The 24195-nt window shown below is 40.9% G+C and overlaps 1 protein-coding gene and 1 long non-coding RNA gene across 10 annotated transcripts in view; one reads left to right on the top strand and one right to left on the bottom strand.

Moving 5' to 3' along the window:
• LOC309373191 overlaps nucleotides 1-2048 on the top strand; it is a 49114-nt gene extending 47066 nt beyond the window's left edge. The window contains exon 11 of the long non-coding RNA XR_014169813.1: nucleotides 1021-2048. This is a non-coding gene — a long non-coding RNA (uncharacterized lncRNA). The remainder of the gene's footprint in view (nucleotides 1-1020) is intronic.
• The window catches only part of DIDO1 (death inducer-obliterator 1), a 67139-nt gene extending 43825 nt beyond the window's left edge, over nucleotides 1-23314 (bottom strand). The window contains exons 1-6 of one of the 9 annotated variants that reach the window (XM_081916578.1): nucleotides 22721-22831; nucleotides 8901-9083; nucleotides 7603-7801; nucleotides 5478-5576; nucleotides 2067-2940; nucleotides 387-705 (exon numbers count right to left, since the gene is read on the bottom strand). In XM_081916578.1, the coding sequence (XP_081772704.1) occupies nucleotides 387-705; nucleotides 2067-2940; nucleotides 5478-5576; nucleotides 7603-7801; nucleotides 8901-9068 (1659 nt within the window). In that variant the 5' untranslated portion in view covers nucleotides 9069-9083; nucleotides 22721-22831. Of the gene's footprint in view, nucleotides 1-386; nucleotides 706-2066; nucleotides 2941-5477; nucleotides 5577-7602; nucleotides 8146-8196; nucleotides 8215-8256; nucleotides 8510-8900; nucleotides 9084-22642; nucleotides 22832-23133 lie in introns of those variants that run through there. The other 8 variants (XM_081916577.1, XM_081916579.1, XM_081916576.1 and 5 more) reach the window with 8 other exon arrangements.
• Between the last annotated feature and the right edge of the window lie 881 nt (nucleotides 23315-24195).

The raw sequence follows: 24195 nt of genomic DNA, 5'->3' as shown, positions 1-24195 counted from the left end.
AAATAGAGAGAAAAGAGAAAGCATTTTGTTAATGTAATGTCAAAGAAACTTGGTAACATTTAAACAAACAAACATCAAATTATAGCCCTATAGCAAGGGAGAACCAAGACAGAATGACAGAACAGCATGCAGATGCAACCAAGGTAGCTAAGAATGAGCAATACTTCCCCTACTTCCTCTTCTAAAATATATTAGTATTCTGATTCACTAAGTATAATGAATTACCTATATCTAAGTAGTGTATTTGCTTAATACAATAACTAACATACAAAAATTACAAAATTTAATTATACCTAGGGTGACTTTTTCTTTCACTTCAGTTCTGAACCAGAACAGTTGCACTAGAAACACACTTAGCCTCATGTCACTACAAATTAAATACTCACTGGTTGAAATATTTTGAGCTTTTTCTTTCCACTGGGATTAGCAGCCTTTTCAATCCGTCCCTTGATTCCTTGGTCTTCAATGGACTTTTGCTCAACAGTTCCTATGCTTGTAAGCTCTGTGCCATCACCTGTTACCTGTCCCAACATGGTTTGTTGTTGGTCTGAATCCATAACTGTCTCATCATGCACCTGCAGAATGGTGCAATTTGGGCAGATATAGTCCTCCCCATTCCTTTCCAAGAGTCGCCCACGAGCCTCTGAAATCCCTACGCAGTTTCCATGAAACCATTCCTCACATCTATCACAACAAATCATAAACCTAAAAAAGGAAAGGGTTGGCAAAAATATATCATTAATGTGAAATACTTCAGTTTTACAAAATCTGTCTGATTACAATCAAATACAGCCAATAAAATTAGTCATATCACCACCAAAACAGTAAATACAAAAAGATCCCACATCTATATGAAATCAGACAAAAGCTTACTTCGTTATCCCATTTAACTCTTTTCTTTACATAATTAAATGCCCAAATGTCTCAGTAAATGATGCAATTTCACCCCTACATATGACTCCCACTGCTTTGCTAAACCCATATACAATTGTCTTTCTTTGCACCTTTGCATTCCTACAGACTGCTCAGGAACAACAATGGCTTCAAGTTACAAGAAAGGAGATTCTGACTAAACTTATGGGAAAGCTTTCTGATGTTAAGAGCTGTTCAACGGTGGAACAGACTCCCTCGGGAGGTTGTTGGAGGTTTTTAAGCAGAGGTTGGATGGCTATCTGTAATGGTTGCTTTATCTGAGATTCCTGCATTGCAGGGAGTTGGACCACATGACTCTCGGGGTCCCTTCCAACTCTATGGTTCCATAATCCTATAACAAGCCTTCCCAAAACTGCATTTTCCCTTCTTGAAAATTCAGAGTACTACTTCCCTATTGCCAGATTAAACCATATGAACGCTTCCACCCTAAATTAGAACTTCTGTATCTCAGACTACTGGGACTGAACAATAGTGGTAGATGTATGTGAAGAGCCATATGGTAGCACAGCAGATGTATTTTAAATTGTGCATTCCGAGCAACACAAAATTAAATTGTTGTTTGAAAGTTCCATATACATGCTCTCTCAACTGCATTCAACAACTATCCCTCTATCACTCAAAACTTTCAAATAAAAAGTTCTTGTACATAATAGACTGTCTCTTAAGAGCAGAAATTTCAAAACTGTTTATTTCATGTTTAAAGATTTTATCCAACTACTATACAGTGGTACCTCGGGTTACAAACACTTCAGGTTACAAACTCTGCTAACCCAGAAGTGGTACCTCAGGTTAAGAACTTTACCTCAGGATGAGAACACAAATCACGTGCCAGCGGCACGGCAGGCCCCATTAGCTAAAGTGGTACCTCAGGTTAAGAATGGTTTCCGGTTAAGAATGGACCTCCAGAATGAATTAAGTTCATTACCAGAGGTACCACTGTAGCTATTTTAGAAACGATTTGGTGGCGGGGTGCAGGGGAGTTTGTGAAAAACTATTTTAACTTCTATATATTACAAAGTATGGGCGTGAATTTTTCTTGATTTTCCTCATTTATCTTTTTTAAACCACTTTGAGGGGTTTTTTTTACAACCAAGCGGTGTATAAATTTTATGAAATAAATAAGTAGGTAATACCTGTTGTTGTGAGGCTGCTGACAGATACAGTACAGAGTACTAGGATCATAAACTTCAGTCTCTGATTTCCTCTTTTTGGATTCTTCAGGTTCATCCCCAGTATGCGCAGGAGATCTTCCTTCTTTCTTAACCTGAACTGCTTCACTCATTTCTTTGGGAACTGTTCCTTGATCTCCTGCCTCGGTATTGCCTATACTTTCTGGTTCTTGCTTTACAGCTATTTCGGTCTTAATTTGGTTGCCTGCTTGAACATCAACTGTCTCTGTAGGATTTTGTTCTTGATGTTTTTTCCTGAGGCGATTCTGTAACTCTTTCAGAGTTAGTTCTGTAGGCTTCTGCTCGACACATTTCTTTCTTAGACGGTTCTGCAGCTCTTTCAGTGTTAACCCATCACTATCACTGTCAGATGAATCATCCTCCCTTTCCTCATAGTCATGTTCTTTAGTGGCTCTCCCTTTCCCAGCTGGCTGGCCCTTAATGTCCTTGGAGTGACACTTCTGAGACATGGCTTTTACATCTGACATGCTTTCTACACTGCCTTCAGAAGCAGTTTCAATGTCAGTAACATGGCAGGATGCTGGCTCGCTCAAGTCCTCAAGAGCTGTGGGAAGATTCTTTCTTCCTCTGCGCCTTACAGTTGTAAGAAATTCTTCTACCCGTTCAGTGCGTTTGGGCTGTCGCCCACTACGCCTAAGAGCCAGGCTTTGCTGCTGTGGAGACGACTGTTCGGTGATGTCCATTTCAGCATCTCCTAAACCTTCACGCTTTGCAATTGTAGTTCTCCGAAACCCCCAAGTTTTCTTGAACTCCTTACTTGTGGGTTTAATTGTTTTTTGTTCATCGTCATTGCTTTGCTCACTTTTGTCATCCAAAGCTGATGTTGAAGAGAAATGATACAAAGAATTGCATATTTTAAACATGGATTTTAAAATTGCCTTCCCATAAACAGTAACATGTTTTACACTTCTTCCTGTGTATGTTTCATTTTTGAACTTTTGAGCAAAAACATGCTTCCTCTTGAAATTCCAACTAAACAGAATGCAAGGTTATAGTAGAAACAGGGCATAGTGTTAAGTTTCTCTGTCCATTACACCTTGTTTTTCCACGCCTCTTCCCTTTCAGGCTTAATCAACAAATGACTGTCAGCTCACCAATATGGCAGCTACCTATCCTGGCAATGGGTAGGTGGAGACTATGATCAAGATGAATGGACAACATATTACTCAGCCTATTATATAAAAGTCTGCTCAGGGTTATGAATTCACAAGTACAACTAGCCATTTGTCTATTGGCTTGGATCCATCTTCCCCAACCTGGTAACCTACAAATGCTTTAGGTTATAACTCCCATCAACCCTGGATAGTATGATGAAAATTGTAGCCCAACACATTGGAATACATCAGGTTGGGGAATGCTGACCTATAACGAATAGGACATTCCCAAAATACAAGAGATACAATTATTTATGTTTTGTAGCAGTATATGAGAGTCAAGTAACTGAAAAGTTTTACTTATTTTTAAAAATATCTATATACCGCTATTATCATAAATATACCAAAGCAGTTTACATCTATTTACATATATGTTTCCTAGTTCTGCTGGATCTCTCAGCGGCTCTTGACACCATCGACCATAACATCCTTCTGGACCGTCTTGAGGGGCTGGGAGCCGGGGGCACTGTTATACAGTGGTTCCGCTCCTTCCTCCTAGGCAATATTCAGAAAGTCGGGGGGATAAGGTTCAGACCCCTGGGCTCTCATGTGGGGTGCCTCAGGGTTCTGTCCTCTCCCCCTTGCTTTTCAACATCTACATGCAGCCACTGGGAGAGATCATCAGGGGGTTTGGGCTGGGTGTTCATCATTATGCAGATGATACCCAGCTCTACCTCTTTCAAATCAGAACCAGTGAAGGTGGTGAAGGTCTGGAGGCGGCTGGAAGATGGATGGTGGCTAACAGATTGAAGTTGAATCCTGACAAGAGAGAAGTACTGTTTTTGGGGGGACAGGAAGTGGGCAGGTGTGGAGGACTCCCTGGTCCTGAATGGGGTAATTGAATGGGGAAAGACCAGGTGCGCAGCCTGGGAGTCATTCTGGACTCACAGCTGTCCATGGAGGCACAGGTCAATTCTGTGTTCAGGGCAGATGTTTATCAGCTCCATCTGGTACTCAAGCTGAGACCCTACCTGCCCGCGGACTGTCTTGCCAAAGTGGTGCATGCTCTAGTTATCTCTCACTTGGACTACTGCAATGCGCTCTATGTGGGGCTACCTTTGAAGGTGACCCGAAAACTACAACTAATCCAGAATGTGGCAGCTACACTGGTGACTGGGAGCATCCGCTGAAACCACATAACACCGGTCTTGAAAGACCTACACTGGCTCCCAGTACATTTCCGAGCACAATTCAAAATGTTGGTGCTGACCTTTAAAGCCCTAAACGGCCTCGGTCCAGTATACCTGAAGGAGCGTCTCCACCCCCATCGTTCTGCTTGGACACTGAGGACCAGCACCAAGGGCCTTCTGGTGGTTCCCTCGCTGCAAGAAGCCAAGTTACAGGGAACCAGGCAGAGGGCCTTCTCAGAAGTGGCACCCACTCTGTGGAACGCCCTCTCACCAGATGTCAAAGAGAAAAACAGCTACCAGACTTTTAGAAGACATTTGAAGGCAGCCCTGTTTAGGGAAGCTTTTAATGTTTAATGGAGTATTGTATTTTAATACTCTGTTGGAAGCCGCCCAGAGTGGCTGGGGAAACCCAGCCAGATGGGCGGGGTATAAATAAATTATTCTTATTTTTAAGAGTTGAGTCAGAGACCAATAACTATTAAAACTATTAACTTCCATTGCAAATCAATGCAGACTATGATCAGTATTATTACAGTGGTACCTTGGTACTCGAATGGCTTGCCAACCAAACAAATTGGCTTTCAAACACTACAAACCCATTTTTCGGAAGCCTAACATCCAACACGGCTCCTGCGACCAATCAGAAGCTACACTTTGGTTTTTGAACCATTCTGGGAGTCAAACTGACTCTCAGAACGGATTAAACTTGAGAACCAAGGTACCACTGTATAGGCAATTGGAATCTTTAACAAAAGGTTTCAGTGTCAGGTGTTTGAAGTTCCAGCTACTTCATTCACCTTTCCCCACCAATCAGCATTTTGTGACCAGAGCACATGCTCAGTCCTCACTGGGCTGTTTCCTGCTACTAATTTTGTTTAAAGAAATACTTTTGTATTTCTGCAAACCTTGAGGTCACCACCAAACCTTCCAATATATATCTCTTGTGAATGGGTGGTACAGTTTTGGCTAAATAAGCAACAGCACTCACAGCCTAATAATCAGAAATGGAAAGTAATTACAATTAGAAGCCTTTATTCAGAATAGACGCTTTCCTAAACAAAATAATTTACCAAGAGAACGGGTTTCCATATTAGATTCAGAATCCAGTGCCAGAGATTCCAGATTCTCTTCTTTCACACCAGTGATAACACTATTCCCAAATGTCACCCCTGAAAAAGAACAAACACAAAAGGTTTTTAACACTGATTTACTTTCAACCTGATAAACATGGAAAAGCAAATTAGCTATTTCATTAAAATATTTAGATTGGGATAGGGCACCTTTTTCAGCCTGAAGTGACATTCCCTTCTGAGGATCACAGGTGGGGACAGAGACAAAAGTGGGTACAGCATCTAATGTAGGTTTGTTTTCGGAGTAGACTACTTTCTATAGACACATACACACACCCTCTACTATCCATCCAGGCAAGCAGCTAGAGACTTCATCAGCATTCAAGGACACATTGCAGCTAGGCAGAAACACCCTGGGTGTGAAGCAGGGCCAATGAGGGGTGAGGCTTGGAAAGAGTCCTGAAGGGATTTAGACAGCTGATGACTCTTAAAAAAGCAGAACATTGCTAGTTTTGTAATGGTCCTACAGTTACAGCATATTTTGAACACAGCACACATATTGTCTAAAGGGTCAATCTTCAAGGTAGAGCTAGGAAATGCTTCTGTCTGAAACCGTGGACAGCTCCTACCAGTCACTATCGACAATGCCAAGCTAGATGGGCCAAAGGCCTGACTCTGTATAAGGCAGCTTCCTACCCTATGAATGCACCATTGTGTTTATTTTAGCATGTGTGGAATCTAAAGTATGTTGTCTGTTACATTAAATATAGCTTGAAGGGAACAGGTTAGACAATTAAAGCATGCACTTGCTGAAACATGTTCCCACACTTGCCTTCTTCCCAACTCCACAATCGCTGTCTGCCAGAAACAAACGTAGCAGTACTCTAGGTGTGCTGCAGCATAATACAAGGTACTTCCAGTTGCTCCCCTGCCCACCCCAGAGATTCTGACTTAGTGCACATTGACTGAACACAGACACCAACCAGGCTCCTTTTTACCTATAACCTCAGTTATGCTACTCTGAATAGAGCAACTGTTACCATACACATCAGCGACACTATGGGCTCCCACTCCAGTGACTGCCCATAATCCAAGAATGGTGCCTGAATAGGAAGCATGTTCCGTACATCACAAACTGGTCTGTAAGTCTGCCTTCCTACATTTTCCATGCCCACTGGGACCCTGACAATTTTCACCAGTCACCCCATACAGTATTAGAGAGACAGCACATTCTATTAAAGGACTTCCTGAGATACTGAATCTAGGCAAGACTCGTTCACAATATATTGGAAAAATCTTCTGGATTGGGGTCCATGCCTTTTGTCCTATGGAATAGCAGGGAAATGAGTAACAGCCCTACACAATCTTTGTACTGGGTGTGTCATAACACTATTCCTATAATTTATTCTGCTTACAGCAAGCCTTCTCAAGTTGGACTTCCAACTTTTCAGAACTGAATTTCTTCAGACAACTGTCCCCAGCCTAATTATCAACAAAGTCCCCAGCTTTGAGCCGCAAAACTCCACAAACATGTTATATGACACAATGTCACACAGCAATGTGGACACAGCTAGGACTTGCTTTCATAATTATTGTATTTTCCCGTGTATAAGATGCCCCCATGTATAAGATGACTCCTATTTTTTCCGAACCCAAAATTAAGAAATCAATATTTTAAACAGCAAACAGAACAACTTTGATATTTTATTAAACATTCAAAGCACTGGCAACAGCATGGCAACCCCCACTGGCGCCTGGGGCAGCAGCGAGGCGTGCCCCACCAACACTCAAGATCGCCCAAAGTTGAGCTTTTTTGGGGAGATTGCCCAAGCCAGGCACCCGGGAGGGACAGTTTAATCCCTGTGCATTCACCATCCATGTATAAGACCCCCCTTAATTTTTGACTATTTTTTTTAGCAAACAACATTGTCTTATACACAGAAAAATAAAGTACAATAGAATTCTGAAGAGACTGCAATACAACAGAAGACAGTATATAATTAAGATCTTAATATATGTTTACTTTGGATAGTAAAGAAAGGTTATGAAATAAGGAGGTGGATCCGAATTTCCAGAAAAAGCACATGAAATAGAATAGGCTCCAATATCCTCTAAATGCTTTTACCTGACATAGCATTAGAGGATGCCAGTATTTTTTCTCCCTCTTGACTTAAACCAAAGGAAGAATCACTGGAGGGCAGAAGCAAGTCATTCAGCATAAGCCCTACAGTGCAGGCTGTTCTGGGGAAGTCAGAAGCACAACGTTCATCTTGATGCCATCCTGTTGACTCCGAAACCAGCAATGCTGCACTTGGTTTGGCTGCCTGTTACAAAAAATGTATTTAGATTGTTGTTCACTTGTGTTACCACTTCTTACCCATTTGAAATAAGAGATCCTGCTCACACTAACTAAATTATTAGAACTTGCACCAACGTGTTTTTAAAGGGGATAATTTCATTACATTACATACAGGATGAAACCTATTAAGCATTTACCATTTGTGAATGCTACACTCGACCACAACTTTCAAAGTTTTGCCTCTATCAGTGTTTTACAGGAATGGAATTGGGCACAGGTATTCTGATAAATCAAAGAGTACTAAGGTATTTTATAGATTCAAATTATTGTGAAGTCATAGAATGAATACTTGCAAAAGAAAAATCTTCATCCTACTATAAAATATGGGTATTCCTGTTTAAGGGATGAAGAACAAGTTACATGTTAAGGTTTTTGAACAGATCTTCAGTATTAAAACATCCCCTCGTTTCAATTTCTTACTTTTGAGTTTTTCTTTCTAGAGCTTCTGCTGCCAGTTCTCGCTCTCTCCATCACTAACCCACACAGGGATTTGCCCAACCGACAAATCCCAACCACCAGAAATCTAAAGCTTGAAGATTCTACCCCATCTCATTTAAAGGGCCAGCACTTTAAATACTGTGTCAATACCATTTGTTCAGCGCAGAAAACAGAGAGATTGGGGGGGTTGAATTAAATATGGCCAAAACTGTTAAGTGCCATCTTCAGACAAAACTAGGCTTTAACAACCACAAAAAATTGCTACAGAAAAATCTAATGCAATTTTATTCTCTCAACTTATTTATGTTCTCAGATATTTTGCCATACGCAAAAGGATAATTCTTCCCTAAAACTGCATTTTAAGATAGGGCTTATTATTTGGTTACCTCAGGGGAAATTTATGTTAGCATAGACTTTTGAAATGTATCTTTCTCAAATAAACAGGGCATAAGTATTCCTCCTTGAATTGGGTCAACCTTTAAGCAACATTATAATTCAACACCACTTACAGATAATGTGTGCCAACACATATCCTAGATGGCTTTCTAAATACTATGCAAATAAAGTCTACTATGATAGGACAATTTAGCATGGGAGCCCTGTAACAACAATAAGGTATTTGATACCTTTACTAAACTGCCTTGTGTTTCACTGCTTGAAGCAGTGGCTACATGCCAGGAATCAGAGCTTGACGGCTGAAGAGATTCTGAGTTTAAGGAGCTTCCTTCCACGATGTTGCTTTGTAATAACCTCCCAATCTCCCTGTTAAGAAGCTCCAACTCATCACACATCATGCAATTTTAAAAGATCTGCCAGAAGGAAGAGGGAAAAAGTTGGCTAATCATTTCTTGTTCAATTTCTTTATAAAAGTATCTCTTTAATTCTAAAGCAAAACTAAAAGCCTAATCATCAGCTTATACTTTAATAATACTAAAAGTCATATCCCATCAGTTAGATGACAGAATAATTGGCCATTATGCAAAGAACGCATATTATACACTAAACCCCTAATGTGTTTAATTTGGGAAAAAAGTAATTAGACATTACTTTAGCATAAAGAGCAGTTGGCATACAATTTGTTCACTTCCTTCTGCTGGAAATTCTCCACTGCATTGGAGAATACACTGCAATTCTACTCTACCCTGGAGCAAGGGGATAATATTGTACAGTGGTGCCTCGCTAGACGAAAAGAATCCGTTCCGCGATTCTCTTCGTCTAGCAGTTTTTTCGTCTTGCGAAGCAAGCCCATTGACAGCTTAGCGGATTAGCGCTACAGCTGTCAAGCGGCTTCCAGCGATCAGCTGTTAAGCGGCTTATCAGCGGAACAGCTGATAAGCGGCTTAGCGGCTTAAGAAAAGGGCGAAAAAAGCGGAAAAAAACCGGGGGGGGGGATGCAAGATTTTTTTTGTCTTGCGAAGCAACCCCATAGGGGAATTTGTTTTGCGAAGCGCCTCCAAAACGTCTAGCGGGTTTTTCGTCTTGCGAGGCGTTCGTCTTGCGGGGCACCACTGTATGTTAAAAACAAGCTGGCTGAGCAGGGTCAGCTACCACATCTGTATGACTCCCACAAGACTTAACAGAGGCCCCTTTTCTCAAACTCCCCCAAACCAAGAGCAAGGGCAGCATGCAAAAAATGCTGCAGGGAAAAGGCCTATTTATAAACAGCATTCAAAAGGTAAGGTAAACAGCTTTCAAAAGGTTTACCGATTTTGCAAGCATATATATATATATATATATATATATATATATATATATATATTTGCTTTCGTAGATTTTCACGGGTACAGGAATGCAGGTTTTGGTGTCCTCGGGTATATATATATACACAACGAGGGGAGGGGGATCTTGGGTTTGAATTGGGTGGACGCAGGCACAAAGGTGTCATTAGAGTGAATATAAGTGCTGTCACAAGATTGGTGATTGCATTGGATAGTCAAGTGAATGGGACTGACCAAGTCAGGCTTCTTCAACTTCGGCCCTCCAGATGTTTTGAGACCCAGTTCCCAGCATCCCTGACCACTGGGTCCTGCTAGCTACGGATCATGGGAGTTGCAGGCCAAAAACATCTGGAGGGCCGAGGCTCAGGAAGCCTGGACCAAGTCATCCATTTTTATGTCTAGAGAATTGATAATGTACAGATGTATTGTCATAGAAACAACTAGCTAGTGTTGTTTCCAGAAGGAGAGGGTAGGTCTTCATCCCTCACCAGGCTGGAGACCAAGGCACCCTAGCAGTAGAAGTCAGGGTCTAGCTTTTGCCTCGTGTCCTCTGGAGCCGGGAAGGCACAGAGGCCTGACTTGCTCTTTGTGATTAAACCAAAGCTATGGCTTCCAGGACCCTCCCTAGAAATCCAATGGAAGAGCAAGATCCGTTGGGACTCTAAGCCCTTCAAACTTATTGCTCAGTTTGTATATGTGTGTAAATAAAATCACACAACGTGGAGACACTACAGACTCCAGTCACTTTTATTCTAAGGAAATCAAAGCCAGGATAACCACTTGAAGAATAACCCTAGAAGTCTCTCATCACTTGAAAATTGGGATGGGTGTTAGAGTATTTATGCACAGCAGAACCCTTAACAAAAGGCAGGCTTCAATTCCAGCACTGCTAGGCTTGCCTACAGATGTTCCCTTTTACGTAAATGCCAAATCAGGAAGATCCTATTCCAGGCTCCTGAAGCTATGCTGCAAGCTTAAGGAAAGCTACATCAATCATTAACATTTCAGTCACATCTCCAGTCTGCTTCTACAACCATCTGGTAGAAAGTGTTCACTAACTTGAAAATATTTTCTATTTCTTTCTTCTAACATTATCAAGTAACATTTAGCAACCTAAGTTTTGTGTATATTTGTGTGCAATCCATGCACACACTTGCATGTTAAGCCATATGCCTTTTCTGAATGCAGCTTCTGAAAATCCCTCAAGTTCTGGTGGAGCCACAGTCAAAAGGGAGCTACAGTCTAAAGAGACTCTGAACTCTTGCTCAAACAAATGAGTAATTTCCCCATCTGGCATGTTGGATACTGACCTGCATATACATTGTCTATGGTGTTAGGATTTGCAAGCTTCAAATAACTATTAACCAATTACAACATATGGGGATGTGATTAAGTTTTAAAACTAGCACTGGAGATTGCAATGTCTGCAATATTAGATGCAAAACACAGATAAGTGTTATTAGTCAGTAAGTCCATAATGCGAAGGGGTCACTAAGAGCAAGTTGCGGCAGAAACAGCAGAAATAGAGTAGCAGAGTTGGCCAACCCACATTTCCCTTCTGCCCTTCCCAGCTCAGCCCCTCCACAGCAGCTGACATGCAAGGGAAATTTAAAATGACTGATCTAAATCATTCCAAGGAATACCAATGTGACATTACTGATTGTCGTAGCTTTCAATTTAAAACATTTTTCCTAAACATAAATACAATTTCCTTCCTTACTATGCTATCAGTATTCTGATAGATTCAAAGGTTCTTATAACACTAATGTGTTGGGTTGCAATATATTTCAGAACCTTTGATCACAATCTTTTGACTACAGAAATATATCTACATTTGTACTGAAATAGTTTTTTTATGTGAGAGGAAGGATGGAATATAAATTCAATAACTGAAATATATGCATAGAGACTAGGGATTGTGAAATATGTGAATACATATGCAACCACTTTAGGATCACTTACTGGAAAACTTAATTGTTCAGAACTTTTCAAAAGCTAGAGTTGATGTTAGTTGGACCAAACGTGTTTTCTTAACATAAATTTGGGAAACAGGACACTGCTGTGAGCTCAGTTAGTGAGGTAATATAGAGTACAAGATCACACAGTATGGCTTAGCAGTCACCCATCTGAGTACAGGATGAAACGCCCTGGATTCTAGCACATATGATGACTCACAATCCATGCCAGTAGGAATTATAATAAATATCAGTTGTAACATCTGCTTACTCTGCCAAAGCTCTTTTTTGGATTAAAAAATAGGCAACCCCCCTCCCGTTTTACAAATGGCAATGAAATAGAATTAAAAATACACTGTAGTGTTTAGAACATTTGTATTATATGTTGATTTTGTTTTAAGCTTATTTAAGAAATGTGTATTTTTAAGAAATAGCTAGAATTCATGGCTGGGATCTCAAAGAGTTACTTGTATATACTTAAAAGACTGAACATGCCTAACAGAATTTTATCTGTTAGAAGAACCCATCTCCTATCGCCCAATCTGCCTCTGAAGCATCCCTCAGTTTCAACAGTGCTCCAATTATTTGGAATATGACCTGTTAACATCAGATTGTTGAAAGTAATGTGACAGAAACACTAAACCGTGCATCATGACCATTAAATTAATCTATGTAGTAAGGAAGAAAGGAGAATCCTATCAAACATTATCTAATAGTGTCTACAAACCAGATGCTGCCACCATCAAAACATCTCATGTTACAGTACTGTATAATTATAATCATGCACAGTACAGTACATAATTAGAAACCTACCAGATAGGATTCTGCTCTAGCCCTGCTTCACAACATAAAGCAACAAACACCCTAACATCTTCACAACCTTATTGCTTTTCTGGGTTTGCAACAAAAAAACACTCACAGAAGCAAGCCAAGTATTTTAACATACTACAACAGCAACCACAGCTATAAAACTATATTAAGCAATAAGATGTTAGTTTTCTCTTAGTATGACTTGTGGGAATTACCAACACAGCATTTGTGCATAGATGTCTAATTTGCAACCAAAAACACATGGTATACCAAGTACTGGAATTATTTAAGTGACAAGTGTCTAGTTTTTTTCTAGTTATATTTCTATTGAAACTCATCCAGCACTAGTCAAAAGAGCTTTAGTTTTAAGTATTTGACTTCTTGTTTCCATAGGCACTCAAAAGTGTCATTTCTTCATTGTCGCTATTATCATAACAAAACCAGACTTTGCCATCCCAGTTATCAGCTTATTTGAAATACATCGATCTTTTCATTCTAGCAAAGATCTTGGAACAGCAGTTAAAAGAAAAAACATGAAAATAAGCAGCCAAGCTATGCAAAGTCTTCATCCCTTTGTTGCTGTATATCATTTTCACCAGCAAAACTGAGCAGTGGATCTCTGAGGATAAAAGACTCTTAAGCTGTCAACCTTTTCACAGTTAGCTGAATGTGTCTACAGCCAATCTGATCTTTTGCATTATATCTCTCTCCCCATTTCATCAACAGTGTAACCCAAAGATCAGCAAACATTTCAAAATTTTCATTGTTAGGAAATAGCTAGAAATGCTTATGAGAATTTCAGTAATTATAATGCATGGAGATGGAAAGTAAAAGGTAGACCCTTTGTAAACAAAGTAAAAAAGCATTCTAGCAAGACTGGTGGAAGAGAAAGTACAATGGTAGGAATAACTGCAAAGAGGTCACTTCTTAAAATCTTTTCACAGAGTACATAGGAACAATCACTGATCATCAAGAGCTATGCTATTCAACAACAAAAAAAGCCTAATTTAAGAGGGGGCAGAAATGAGCAATGAAAGCATTTTAATCAAATATTGCATTATGTAAGCTATTCTAACATCCTGTCCTGGACATTGCAATAGGACAGACGTCAAAGATCCACCACACTTTGAGGAGTTTCTCTAAGGATGTCACAAAAATGCATCAGAAATGCCTGTAATGTTTTTATGTCTCCTGAATAATGAATTTCCCTAGTGTATAAAACCCTATTAATACAATAATATTATATACAACTATACACGCACAAGCCATATAAAGATATGTATTGGTGCTCAGCAGGACCTATACACACAGTGGAGAGCTCAACCTAAACAAGGCTCTCTGGAGCTTGCACAGAGCCAGGTCAACATGCCTCTTCCTTCCCACTCCAGCTCAAAGCTAGATGAGGGGAGAAGCAAGTCTACATACCACCACTCCCTCCACTCTGTCCACATCAAAGATGGATGTGGGAGGCAGTGGGATACTACTCAGCCAACCTGCCATGCCTCCATCTTAGAAGCTGAAGGGGGAAAGAGAATATGCGCTTCTGTAAGAAAGTATGTGGAGGGCTTGCCAATTTGGCCGTGCACAGCCGGGGTTTATCTCTCAGCTTGGCTCTGCACTGGTCAGATGCTGCTCTGAAGAAGGATTGTTATTTTTTGCACACTGAAATGTGCATGAATGGTGAGTAGTCAGTCCACAAATTCCACATACTATATAAGGTTCTTTATTTTGTTCCTCCTATCAACAACCTATACAGACTTTTGCGGCGTTTACAATGACATTCTGCTTCCTGTAACATGCTAGTAGAATAATGCTAGTGGAACCCTTGCAAGAAGAACTGTCATGATTACAGTACAATGTACTCAAAAATCTAACCGGGGGGGGGGGGGGAGCAGAGCTAAAAGCATAAACCAAAACTTTCCACAAATGGTGTTGGTACAACGGTGGGTTCACACATTAGCCTGTTAATGGATATATCACAGAACCCTGTTTCTGTGAGAAGGGAGGTGGTGAGCAAAATAAAGCAACTACAAATTCTGACACTTGCTCTGTCTTTTCTAATGCTCAAAGCTCCCAGCCAAGAGGGTTCCACCACCACAATCTATAGTCCTGGCCTCCAACATCACCCTCGCTCCCTCACACGCTTCCTTAACTCCTTGTTACTCTAGTGGAGTACTCCAGAGAAAACAGATGTTGCCAAAACAATAGAGATGTTTTACAACCGGGTATGATGGAATGCTGCAGACTGCTGCCAAAGGCGGCTAAGAGCCAGAACTGTGCAAAGCTGCGGCAGATGTTTTTTGACCAAAGCTGCAGGCTATGGATAGAGTCAACTGCTGAAAACATCCTTAGTTCACAGTGACATTCAACAATTCCAGAAAGAAAATTTGGCCTAGATTTTAATTTTCCAATAACCCTTATGAAACATGGAACTATCAATATCCAACTCTTACAGTGACATCAGTAAGCCAACTCAATTCTGCTACAGCTAACTGTCAGAAAACCACAATAAACTCTTGTCTCCAGCATTTTAGACAGGGACCAACTCTAACATGAACATTCTTTAACTGAAGGCTGGCAGGGATTATATCTAGGATTTATACAATCAAATAAGTGGAAGATACAAAAAAAAAAAAGACTGCTCATGTATACAATTTCGCACTATGATGCAGTACCATTCTCACACTAATGCCATCTACATCACAGCAATACAGTATATAAAGACCAGAGACCTGTACACAGAATGTGTACACATTACAAAGGGAAACATAGGTTGAAAAACATAGGATAAAGCAAGTTACTGTCCCTTCCTACAGTTCATTTGTGCATGAGTCCTGCAGCTTATGCAATTTATATAAATTTTGTAGCTGATCCTCCAATATCCTCTGTCAGAAAGCCAGTTCAATTTTTTTTCATACACTTCTATACACTTTAATTCAATATATGAAGTGTGCACCTAGTATACTGCTTTTATTGGGTTATTGTTGTTGTTGTTTGCAAAGCTTTCAGTGCATATTTTGTTCAAGGTGTCACCTCCCTGGGACATTGCTGCTGAAATATGTAAGTACTTTTAATCACAACCAGCATGCTAGCAAGCATTTTGAGATGAAATTATACCACCCTATTGATTTAAATGAACTGATTTTTCCCTATATCCTCATGTACCATTTTGACACCAGCCAACATGCTAGTGGAAATGCAAAGGAACATACCTTACATATCATATTGCACTTGCTATTTTATTCTAGTCCATTTCATTTGCAGTTTTTTGGTTGGCTGTTTTGCATACATGTAATTCTCCAAAGCCAACACAAATATCCTTTCAATAAGCTAAAGAAATAATCAGCTTAATAGGCAAAATGAGCTTTTCTTCCAAAGTGAAGACATTTTTGTGAATGTTCCAATATCAGAGAAAACATTGTCCACACTTAGCACAATCTACCTGGAAGGTCCCTTTCACCAAACACTCTGAGGTGAACATACCCATGTATAATTTGCAATTATTTCACTGAAATGGCAGAGTAGGCCTTTGTACAACCAGCTATGCAAATGAGTGCTATCTCCTTTTCGAGGTACAATGAAAATATCAAATTCTATTTGTCTGACATTAACCTGGAAGTAACCAGCAAGGGTGGCTGAGTTTTTATCAAAATTATTTCTTACAGCAATGAATGGCACTATTCAGCAGGAATAAACTCCAATGAAAATCCTCTTTTTACATATTTTTACATGGCTGTTTATTTGTATATATTTTAAAAAATTTTATATGGATGTTTTATGATGGCCTATATTTGTAATGCCTAACACAGGTTTGGCAAAGTAGAGTAGGCCTTTGCCAGTGAATTGTGACACTTCCTTGATTTCCAATAATAAAGAGTTATATTCAGACTTCACTCATATAAACAGTATAGCAAGTCTAAACACTAAATTAAAAAAGTGTTTTAATATTCTTTAATCTCTGGAATTTATTTGAGGGGGAAGGAATACAGATGAAAAGGCCTGGGGAAAAACAGGGAAATTTTTTTGGGGGGGGAAAGAGTTTGATATAGTTTGAATATTCCAGACCTTTTTTTCTGGGGGGGGGGCTGTTTTTCTCCAATTATCCCCGTTTTTTTCCAGGCTTTCCCATCTAACTATAATTTGTGGAAATGCTTAGCCTATTGATGAGAACAGTGTGCATTCTTTACACGTATCTTATTCCTCCTTTTGTTCTTCCATCTCTATTGCTTTTGTGGTGACTGCAGAAATGTGATGTGGATTTTGAGAAATAATTATTTGCTTCATCCCAAAAGTGTTGTTATTAAATTACCCACCCTTCACCCTAAGGATGCAGGATGGGTTCTACCAGCACAAGGCCCAATAAGTTAACAGAAGCCTAAACAAATCTAGCACTTTGGGTAGTATTCAATGGAAACCATCCACTGACCAAAAAAATCTGTCAGCAGAACAGGGAGGAAGGAGGTTTTCAGTGATACCTCCCTCATCTTATCCTCTGTCTACCAAGCTGTGTCAGACTTGATAGTATGGTTGTACTATTAATTCAAACCTTCAACTCTCCTGAGATTGTATTACTTTCCTCCAACATAATTCTACCTCCAATTGCTCCAGCCCCAACTTAAATCTCTTAGTGAGACTAACCTGACTACTTGTAGGCAAGGGTCACTGAATCAAATTTACTTAAAGTAAACTCTCTCATGACTGGGGTTCTAGTTTAGTTGTGCTGAGAAAAGCACAAAGCCCATAAAGTCTCTCAGGTTTCAATGACTAATGTGATTTCTGTAATCACCTGATAAGCCCTTTACATTCTGTTACAAAACTGAGTAATACTTATTTCCTTCCTAAAATGTCACTGAATTTTGACTTCTCAGAAAAAAGACTACTACCAAGGCACCATTCTGCACCAGACTTATTTGAGATATGACTTACTGTATATGCTTCTATCATGCATGCTGTACAGCCTCACCAAAAGAACAATACACTAGATATCTCATATAAAATACCTCAAATTATTTTCTGCTTCTAAGTTACAAAATATTTTCACTATATTTCAGTTTATCCCAGGTCATTCTCTAGTCAATCGTACCATTATAACAAGGGGAGCTTGCTTGCTCCACTTTCTCAAGCAGGACACAACAGAATGAAGCAGCCTGCTTCACACAGCTCCAATTCCTGAGTAGTGGGTGTTTTTTTTTCCAAAGTGCTGGCCCAAACAGGTTGCAGGAGGGCACTACTTGGCCTCTGCTTCAGGAAGCAAAATTCCTTGAACTAGTACTGTTCTCAAGAGGTAGAAAGCTCAAGGTTTGCTTCCTAACAATAAGGGTGAACACTGGAGACATATGGTATCTTTGTAATACTTCAGTATTTACAAGTAAACACACTGATCACGGAGAACCATGCAGACATCCAGAGATAACAATAGGCAAAACAGCATAAATTCAAACAAGACATGAATTTTGAGTCCCCAGTGCCATAAATCTGTTGAGTCCAACATGGGCCTTTCCAGAGCGAACTCTTTGGGGTCTGAGTGTGGCCTGCAACAACCCTACCATAAGCTAAGCAAATTACCGAACCATTTTCAGATAAAAAAATTTGAGTTTCTTAGAAGAGCAATGGAGTTAACCCAGCAATTGCGATCTTTCTTGCCATAGCATCTGCTTCTTCCACCACTAGTCCCTTTAATTAGTAGCGCCATGTGCCAAGAAATGTGGAGTATAGTACTGTGAACTGGAGAGAAAAGAACACATAATTTATAATTTTCCTGTATTTACAGCAAAGAGGGATGGTGCAGAATCATATGTGGTGAACTGTGAGAAGGACAACTAAATGATAGCGATGTCTGCTCCACCAAAATTGGGGCAGAGGACAATTATTTGGGCCGAGGAATGTTTTCTGGAGAGCAAGAAATGACTTATGAGAAGTTGACTAATGTAGTCAAGTTTGGCACTGCAGGGATAATTCAAGCCAACCATGGGAGAGCTGGCAATTTGGAGACTGGAGGGGACAGAAGACAATAAACGAAAGAGTGGTACACTGGAATTGGATAGTTCAGATTGTTTTTATTTAAATTCCCCAGGTTCTATCATTTAAAAATTTTAGGGTGTGGCTCCATGGCATCTGCTGGCTGGATAATTTGGTCATCCAATGCATGTGAGATTGATGACTCTGTCAGAGATCCTACTTTCAAACCAGCTGCAAAAATCAATTCCATCTCACCTTCTAGCTCTCAGAACTAGTTTTCCCTGCTCTCACACACTCCTTCATATCTTTCTTCCTACGGTCTCACAAATCTGCTGAGGAGGGTTAAGAAACCCTGCAAAGCAGATTTTGGGGGGCATACAGCCAACTGCAGGGCAAGAAGAGTTAACCAGAAGTCCTGTTGCCCAAGTTGATTTCTTTAATGTAGGCCCTTCATGTGTTATTGGACTTCAACTCCCATTACCCCCATGCAGAATGGCCAATAGTCAGGAATGATGGGACATGTATTTAAGCAATCTGGTAGGCCACATGTTCCCTAGCCCTGATTTAGAAGCTTCAGCTGCCAATGCTTTTTGTGTGGTGGTTCAGTTCTGAGAGCTGAACCAACAACTTACAGATTAGCACACCCAATGCTTAAATTTTACATGACACAACTATTGGCCTAGGCGGAAAAATATTTTAAATCCCTATACATCACTACAGAACTCTTCTAACCAAACTTCAAGGGAGTCAAAGGAGTATGTTTATTCCTATGTCCCTAGAAAGATATGTAATAAACCCAGGATTAATTTCACCTGAAAACATATACTAGTAAGCTAGTTCAAGAAATATGAATACTTTTATTTAAAGTAACTTATATACTGCCTTTCATCAGAATGATTATGAGGCAGTTTACAAAAATAAGGGCAATACAGTGGTACCTTGGGTTAAGAACTTAATTCATTCTGGAGGTTTGTTCTTAACCTGAAACTGTTCTTAACCTGAAGCACTACTTTAGCTAATGGGGCCTGCTGCACCACCACTGCACGATTTCTGTTCTCATCCTGAAGCAAAGTTCTTAATCCGAGGTACTATTTCTGGGTTAGCAGAGTCAACCTGAAGCATCTGTAACCCGAGGTACCACTGTACAATAAAACAATACAGCTAAAATATACAAAAATATATCCAGAAGTTGTACTAAGAATTAACCGCCTGAAAATGTCTGAGAAAACAGATGTAGCCTAACAACCTCTACATAGGACGTTTTTCTCTTCACTTCTGCTGAATTGCAACCCTGAGCACCATCTGAGACCATGACCCAAAGCCATCTTGAGTAATCATATCAATATATAAAGTTAAGTAATACTATTATACATTTATGCAACATCAGAAGTGTACTAATAGTAGTACAGAAGATAAAATGATTGTATTTGCTACCCAGAAATTGGAAGAAGGGAGAGAATTTACTACAGTACAGTACAGGATATATCTAAGGAGAAGCAACAATGAAGCACTAGCAGACAGAATGGTAAACTGTCAAACTATACATGAACAAAAGTTAGTATCTTATGTTATCAATGCCCTACTGCTGGGCACTGAGCAAAACAAACCCCTTCAAAGGCATTTACCATTTACTTTACCACAAAAACAATACTAAAAGGAGAGTGAAACCTGCATTGTTATGAAATTCATAATGACCTATTATGTCACCATGGTAGGGTTATCATATGATGCCAAGGACAGCAAGATGGAAATGTACCTTCTGCACCCGAAGGAACCATAAAGGACAAAGGAAATTACACACAAGCGAAATTGAACTTCTCAGAATAGGAGTTCTGTCAATAGGAATTAATGACCTGGACTGAATTCCACACATTTCCAAATTCAAGGTGGGTCATCTTATTGGGAAGTTTAAAGAAAGTAAAATTTAGACTTTTACTGTCCTTAAAAACCAGTGAACACCAAAATAGGGAAACAAAAATTAAATTAAAGCTTTTCCATTCCATTACCACAGCAGACTACACACAGTTTAGTATTAAGAAGTATAGTAAAGTCAGCTTCAGAAGTTAAAAAGGTAACATATAAAAAGATTCTAAAGTCACTTGAGTAAGCATGCAGTAGTAAAAACTGTATCCTACAACTGAGTTATCTACCTATCTACTGCTGGGAAACTGCCAGTTCTTCCAGTTCTCACACACTTTATTGTAAGCACTAGACTGCAATGCAAAATACATATTATTGGGGAAAGGAAGATACTGAACACAATGAGGCTTACTCCTGAATAAGCACACAATGTTAGAAACTCACATATATAAGCTAATTGTCAAATTGCTCCTTAAACCAAGGTTGCAGTCACCACAATGGATTGTTTAGGCGCCTCCCCCTGTACCTGATGGGGGTGGTGGTGGTGGTTGTTATTATTCATCTCATTTGTATAACACTTTATATTTTAAAAAACAAATCTCAAAGTTGTTTACAACCCATTAAAACATCAAATAAAACAATCCAGAATAAAACAAATCAAGTTTCAAGGAAAATATTTCTGATCCTTCTCGAAGTGACATTTTGTTTTCCCCCAGGAATAACCTGGCATCCAGAGATCTCTGCGTGGTCACAATTGGACCCACACTAGTCGCAAAACGCGCCTGGCTAATTTCAAACACTGCCTGCAAACAATTGCCCTTTTATGGCACAATCCTATACCTGACTACGAAACAATAGGTCAATGGAACTTATAGGATTGCATGGAACAGAAGATTAGACTCTTCAATCCAGTGCTTTTTTCCTAAAAAAAATATTTAGCGATACTCTCATTTTCCTACTCATATTGAAATACTACCCCTCAATGAGGCCAAATTTAGTTTCACAAAATGTTTAGGGGTAATGCATACCCCTGCGTACCCCCAGAAAAAAGCACTGCTTCAATCCTATTATTAGGTATTATTAACCATACAGTTGTTATTTTTGTGCAGAAGCTTATGAAGGCCTGCCACAACAGACTTAACTGGAATCTAGCTACACACGTGTATTAAAAAGTATCTTAATGTAACAAAAATAATGTCCAGTTCTCCCTTTCGAAAGTGTTATGCATAAAACTTGCCCTAACCATGCTATTATTGAAGCACCCATTTTTTATATTATTCAGTGTATTTGGAGCAAAAATTAGAATTTTACCCTTTGCCAAATTCTAAGCACACAAAACAGTAAGGCATGAAAACCATTTATAGTGGGCAGGGGAGAATGACTACACTTAAAGGAGGCAGCTTCATTGGTGGGCAGGAACAGCCTTTCAGACAAAAATAAAATCAACCTTACCAAACAGGCAAGAGGTCGTAACCTCCACTTTGAACTATTCACTGTGCAATTCTATGCCTATTCAGTAGTAAACCCCATTGAATTCAATGAGACTAACTCCCAAGTAAGAGTGTACAAGATTCTAGCCCTAGGCTACAATCGTCTATACACTTACCTATGAATTAAGTTCTGCTGGACTGAACAGGGCTTACGTTTACGAAGATACACACACACACACATATGGTGATCACATTCCAGGTGTATGTATATATATACCTGCAACGTGATCACCATATGCGTGTGCAAATAAATAATACACACACACCCCTGGAACGTGATCACCTTAACTAAAACCACAAACCGAAGCTTCACACATGCAAGCGAAGGGAAAGGCGGCTACCGCTGGAGAAATAAAGTGAAAATAAAGATCGCGGCAAAAGCAGCCAGAGGAAGAATCAGAGATACTTAATCCAAAACCAAAGAAAGGTGTGGTCAGGCTCGCCACCGAAAAACAGGCCGGCAAGCTCAAATAAGGTCACTCTTCCTGTTAAGACAATAAAGAGGAGGGAGAGATTATGCCCCCCCACAAACCACGAATTGCAGGGTTTAGAGCGGCGAGGCCCGGAGTCTACTTACTACAGTGCTGTTAACACGCCAAGCGGATCCTGAAACAATTACCCGGAAGGCCTGTAATTAAAGGGGGGGGGGACACACCGCAAACTCGCCCTTCCTCCGTTTCTCTCTCACTCTGGTGGCCACGTTATCGCACATCGGGCGGGGAGCTATTTCCTGGGCGCCCCTCCCTCACCTCCACCCCCCCAAAAAACAACAACAGCCCCCACAGCCTCCCACGTTCAAGTGTCGGGGGGTGCCTTTTACCGGGGGCGTCACGAAGCCCTCCGACGTCACCCAATTGTGGTCTCACACCGCGGGGCTTGCACGAGCGGCGGTTTTAAAGGCCCTGATCTCGACCTAACCCCCCCCCCGGGGAGGTGAGAAACGGCGAGATAGGGGCGAGGTCGCTCCTCCCGCCGCCCCCCACCCAGCCCCCCACCCAGCGCCCGCGCTGCCTGCCGCCTTCCTCCTCCATATTCCAGCCAGGCCCGAAGCGGCTGTCCCTCACTCACCGTAGAGGAGGGGAAAAGGGGGTCGAAGAAAACTAGGGGGGGGCAAAGAGACTCGGGATGGGGGAGGAAGGGAGTGCGTTCCCGCCTCGGTGCCGGCGCCTCTCTCCCTCCCTGGGCCTCAGCCGAGACGAGCGGCGGCGGCGGAGTCCGCCATTTCCATTCCCTCCGCCTCCTCCTCTCCTTCCCTCACGGCTCCCTTCAGACTTGTTGCTCCGCCCGCGCCGAGGCTGAGAGGAACCCGTCGCCAAAATGGCCGCCCGAGGTAGCTGCGCGCGAGGCGGTGCGCGTTGGGCTGCGGGGAGGGGGAGGAGGACGCTCTGCCCCGTCTCGCGCAGTGGCAGTTGGGAAGGCGCCCAGAGGGAATCCGGGCGGGGAAGGAACCACAGAGAGAGCGGAAACTTAGAGGGTCTTTCTCTCTGGTGGGGAGAGCAGTGCAGAGCGGCAAGGAAAGGCATCGAGCGCCCCCTCTGGGCGGGAGGAGGAAGTGGCGCAACGTTCTTAATCCAAGTTGTTCATGAACTAAGCTGTTCTTAAACCAAGGTACCACTCTACAGTATTGAGAAGCGTTCTGGATTTCCATTACGGGTGGGTTATAGGCATAACTGTCAACGTTTTCCTTTTTTAAAGTGAAATTCCCTTATTCCGAATAGGATTCCTTGCAAGAAAAGGGAAAAGTTGACAGCTATGGTTATAGGTTCAGCCCTTCCAAGTGTCCCTATTTTCCAGGGACAGTGCTGGATTTACAGATGCCCTCCAGGTTTCTGATTTGCATGCCAGAATGTCCCACTTTTCCTTAGGACAGGCATAGGCAAACTTGGCCCTCCAGATGTTTTGGGACTACAACTCCCATCATCCCTGACCACTAGTCCTGTTAACTAGAGTTGTAGTCCCAAAACATGCAGAGGGCCGAATTTGCCTATGCCTGTGATAAACTCTACAACCTTTAGAAGACATCTGAAGGCAGCCCTGTATAGGGAGGTTTGTAAATGTGTTGTTTTTATATATGTCAAAAGCAGCTACATGGGAAACAGTTGAAATCCTTTTACAATTAACCTTCTTAAC

The sequence above is a fragment of the Podarcis melisellensis genome (assembly GCF_964234715.1).
Source record: "Podarcis melisellensis genome assembly, chromosome: 6".
Taxonomy (NCBI): domain Eukaryota; kingdom Metazoa; phylum Chordata; class Lepidosauria; order Squamata; family Lacertidae; genus Podarcis; species Podarcis melisellensis.
The sequence above is the reverse complement of the archived record's forward strand: the minus strand, read 5'-3'. Positions and strand labels throughout refer to the sequence as shown.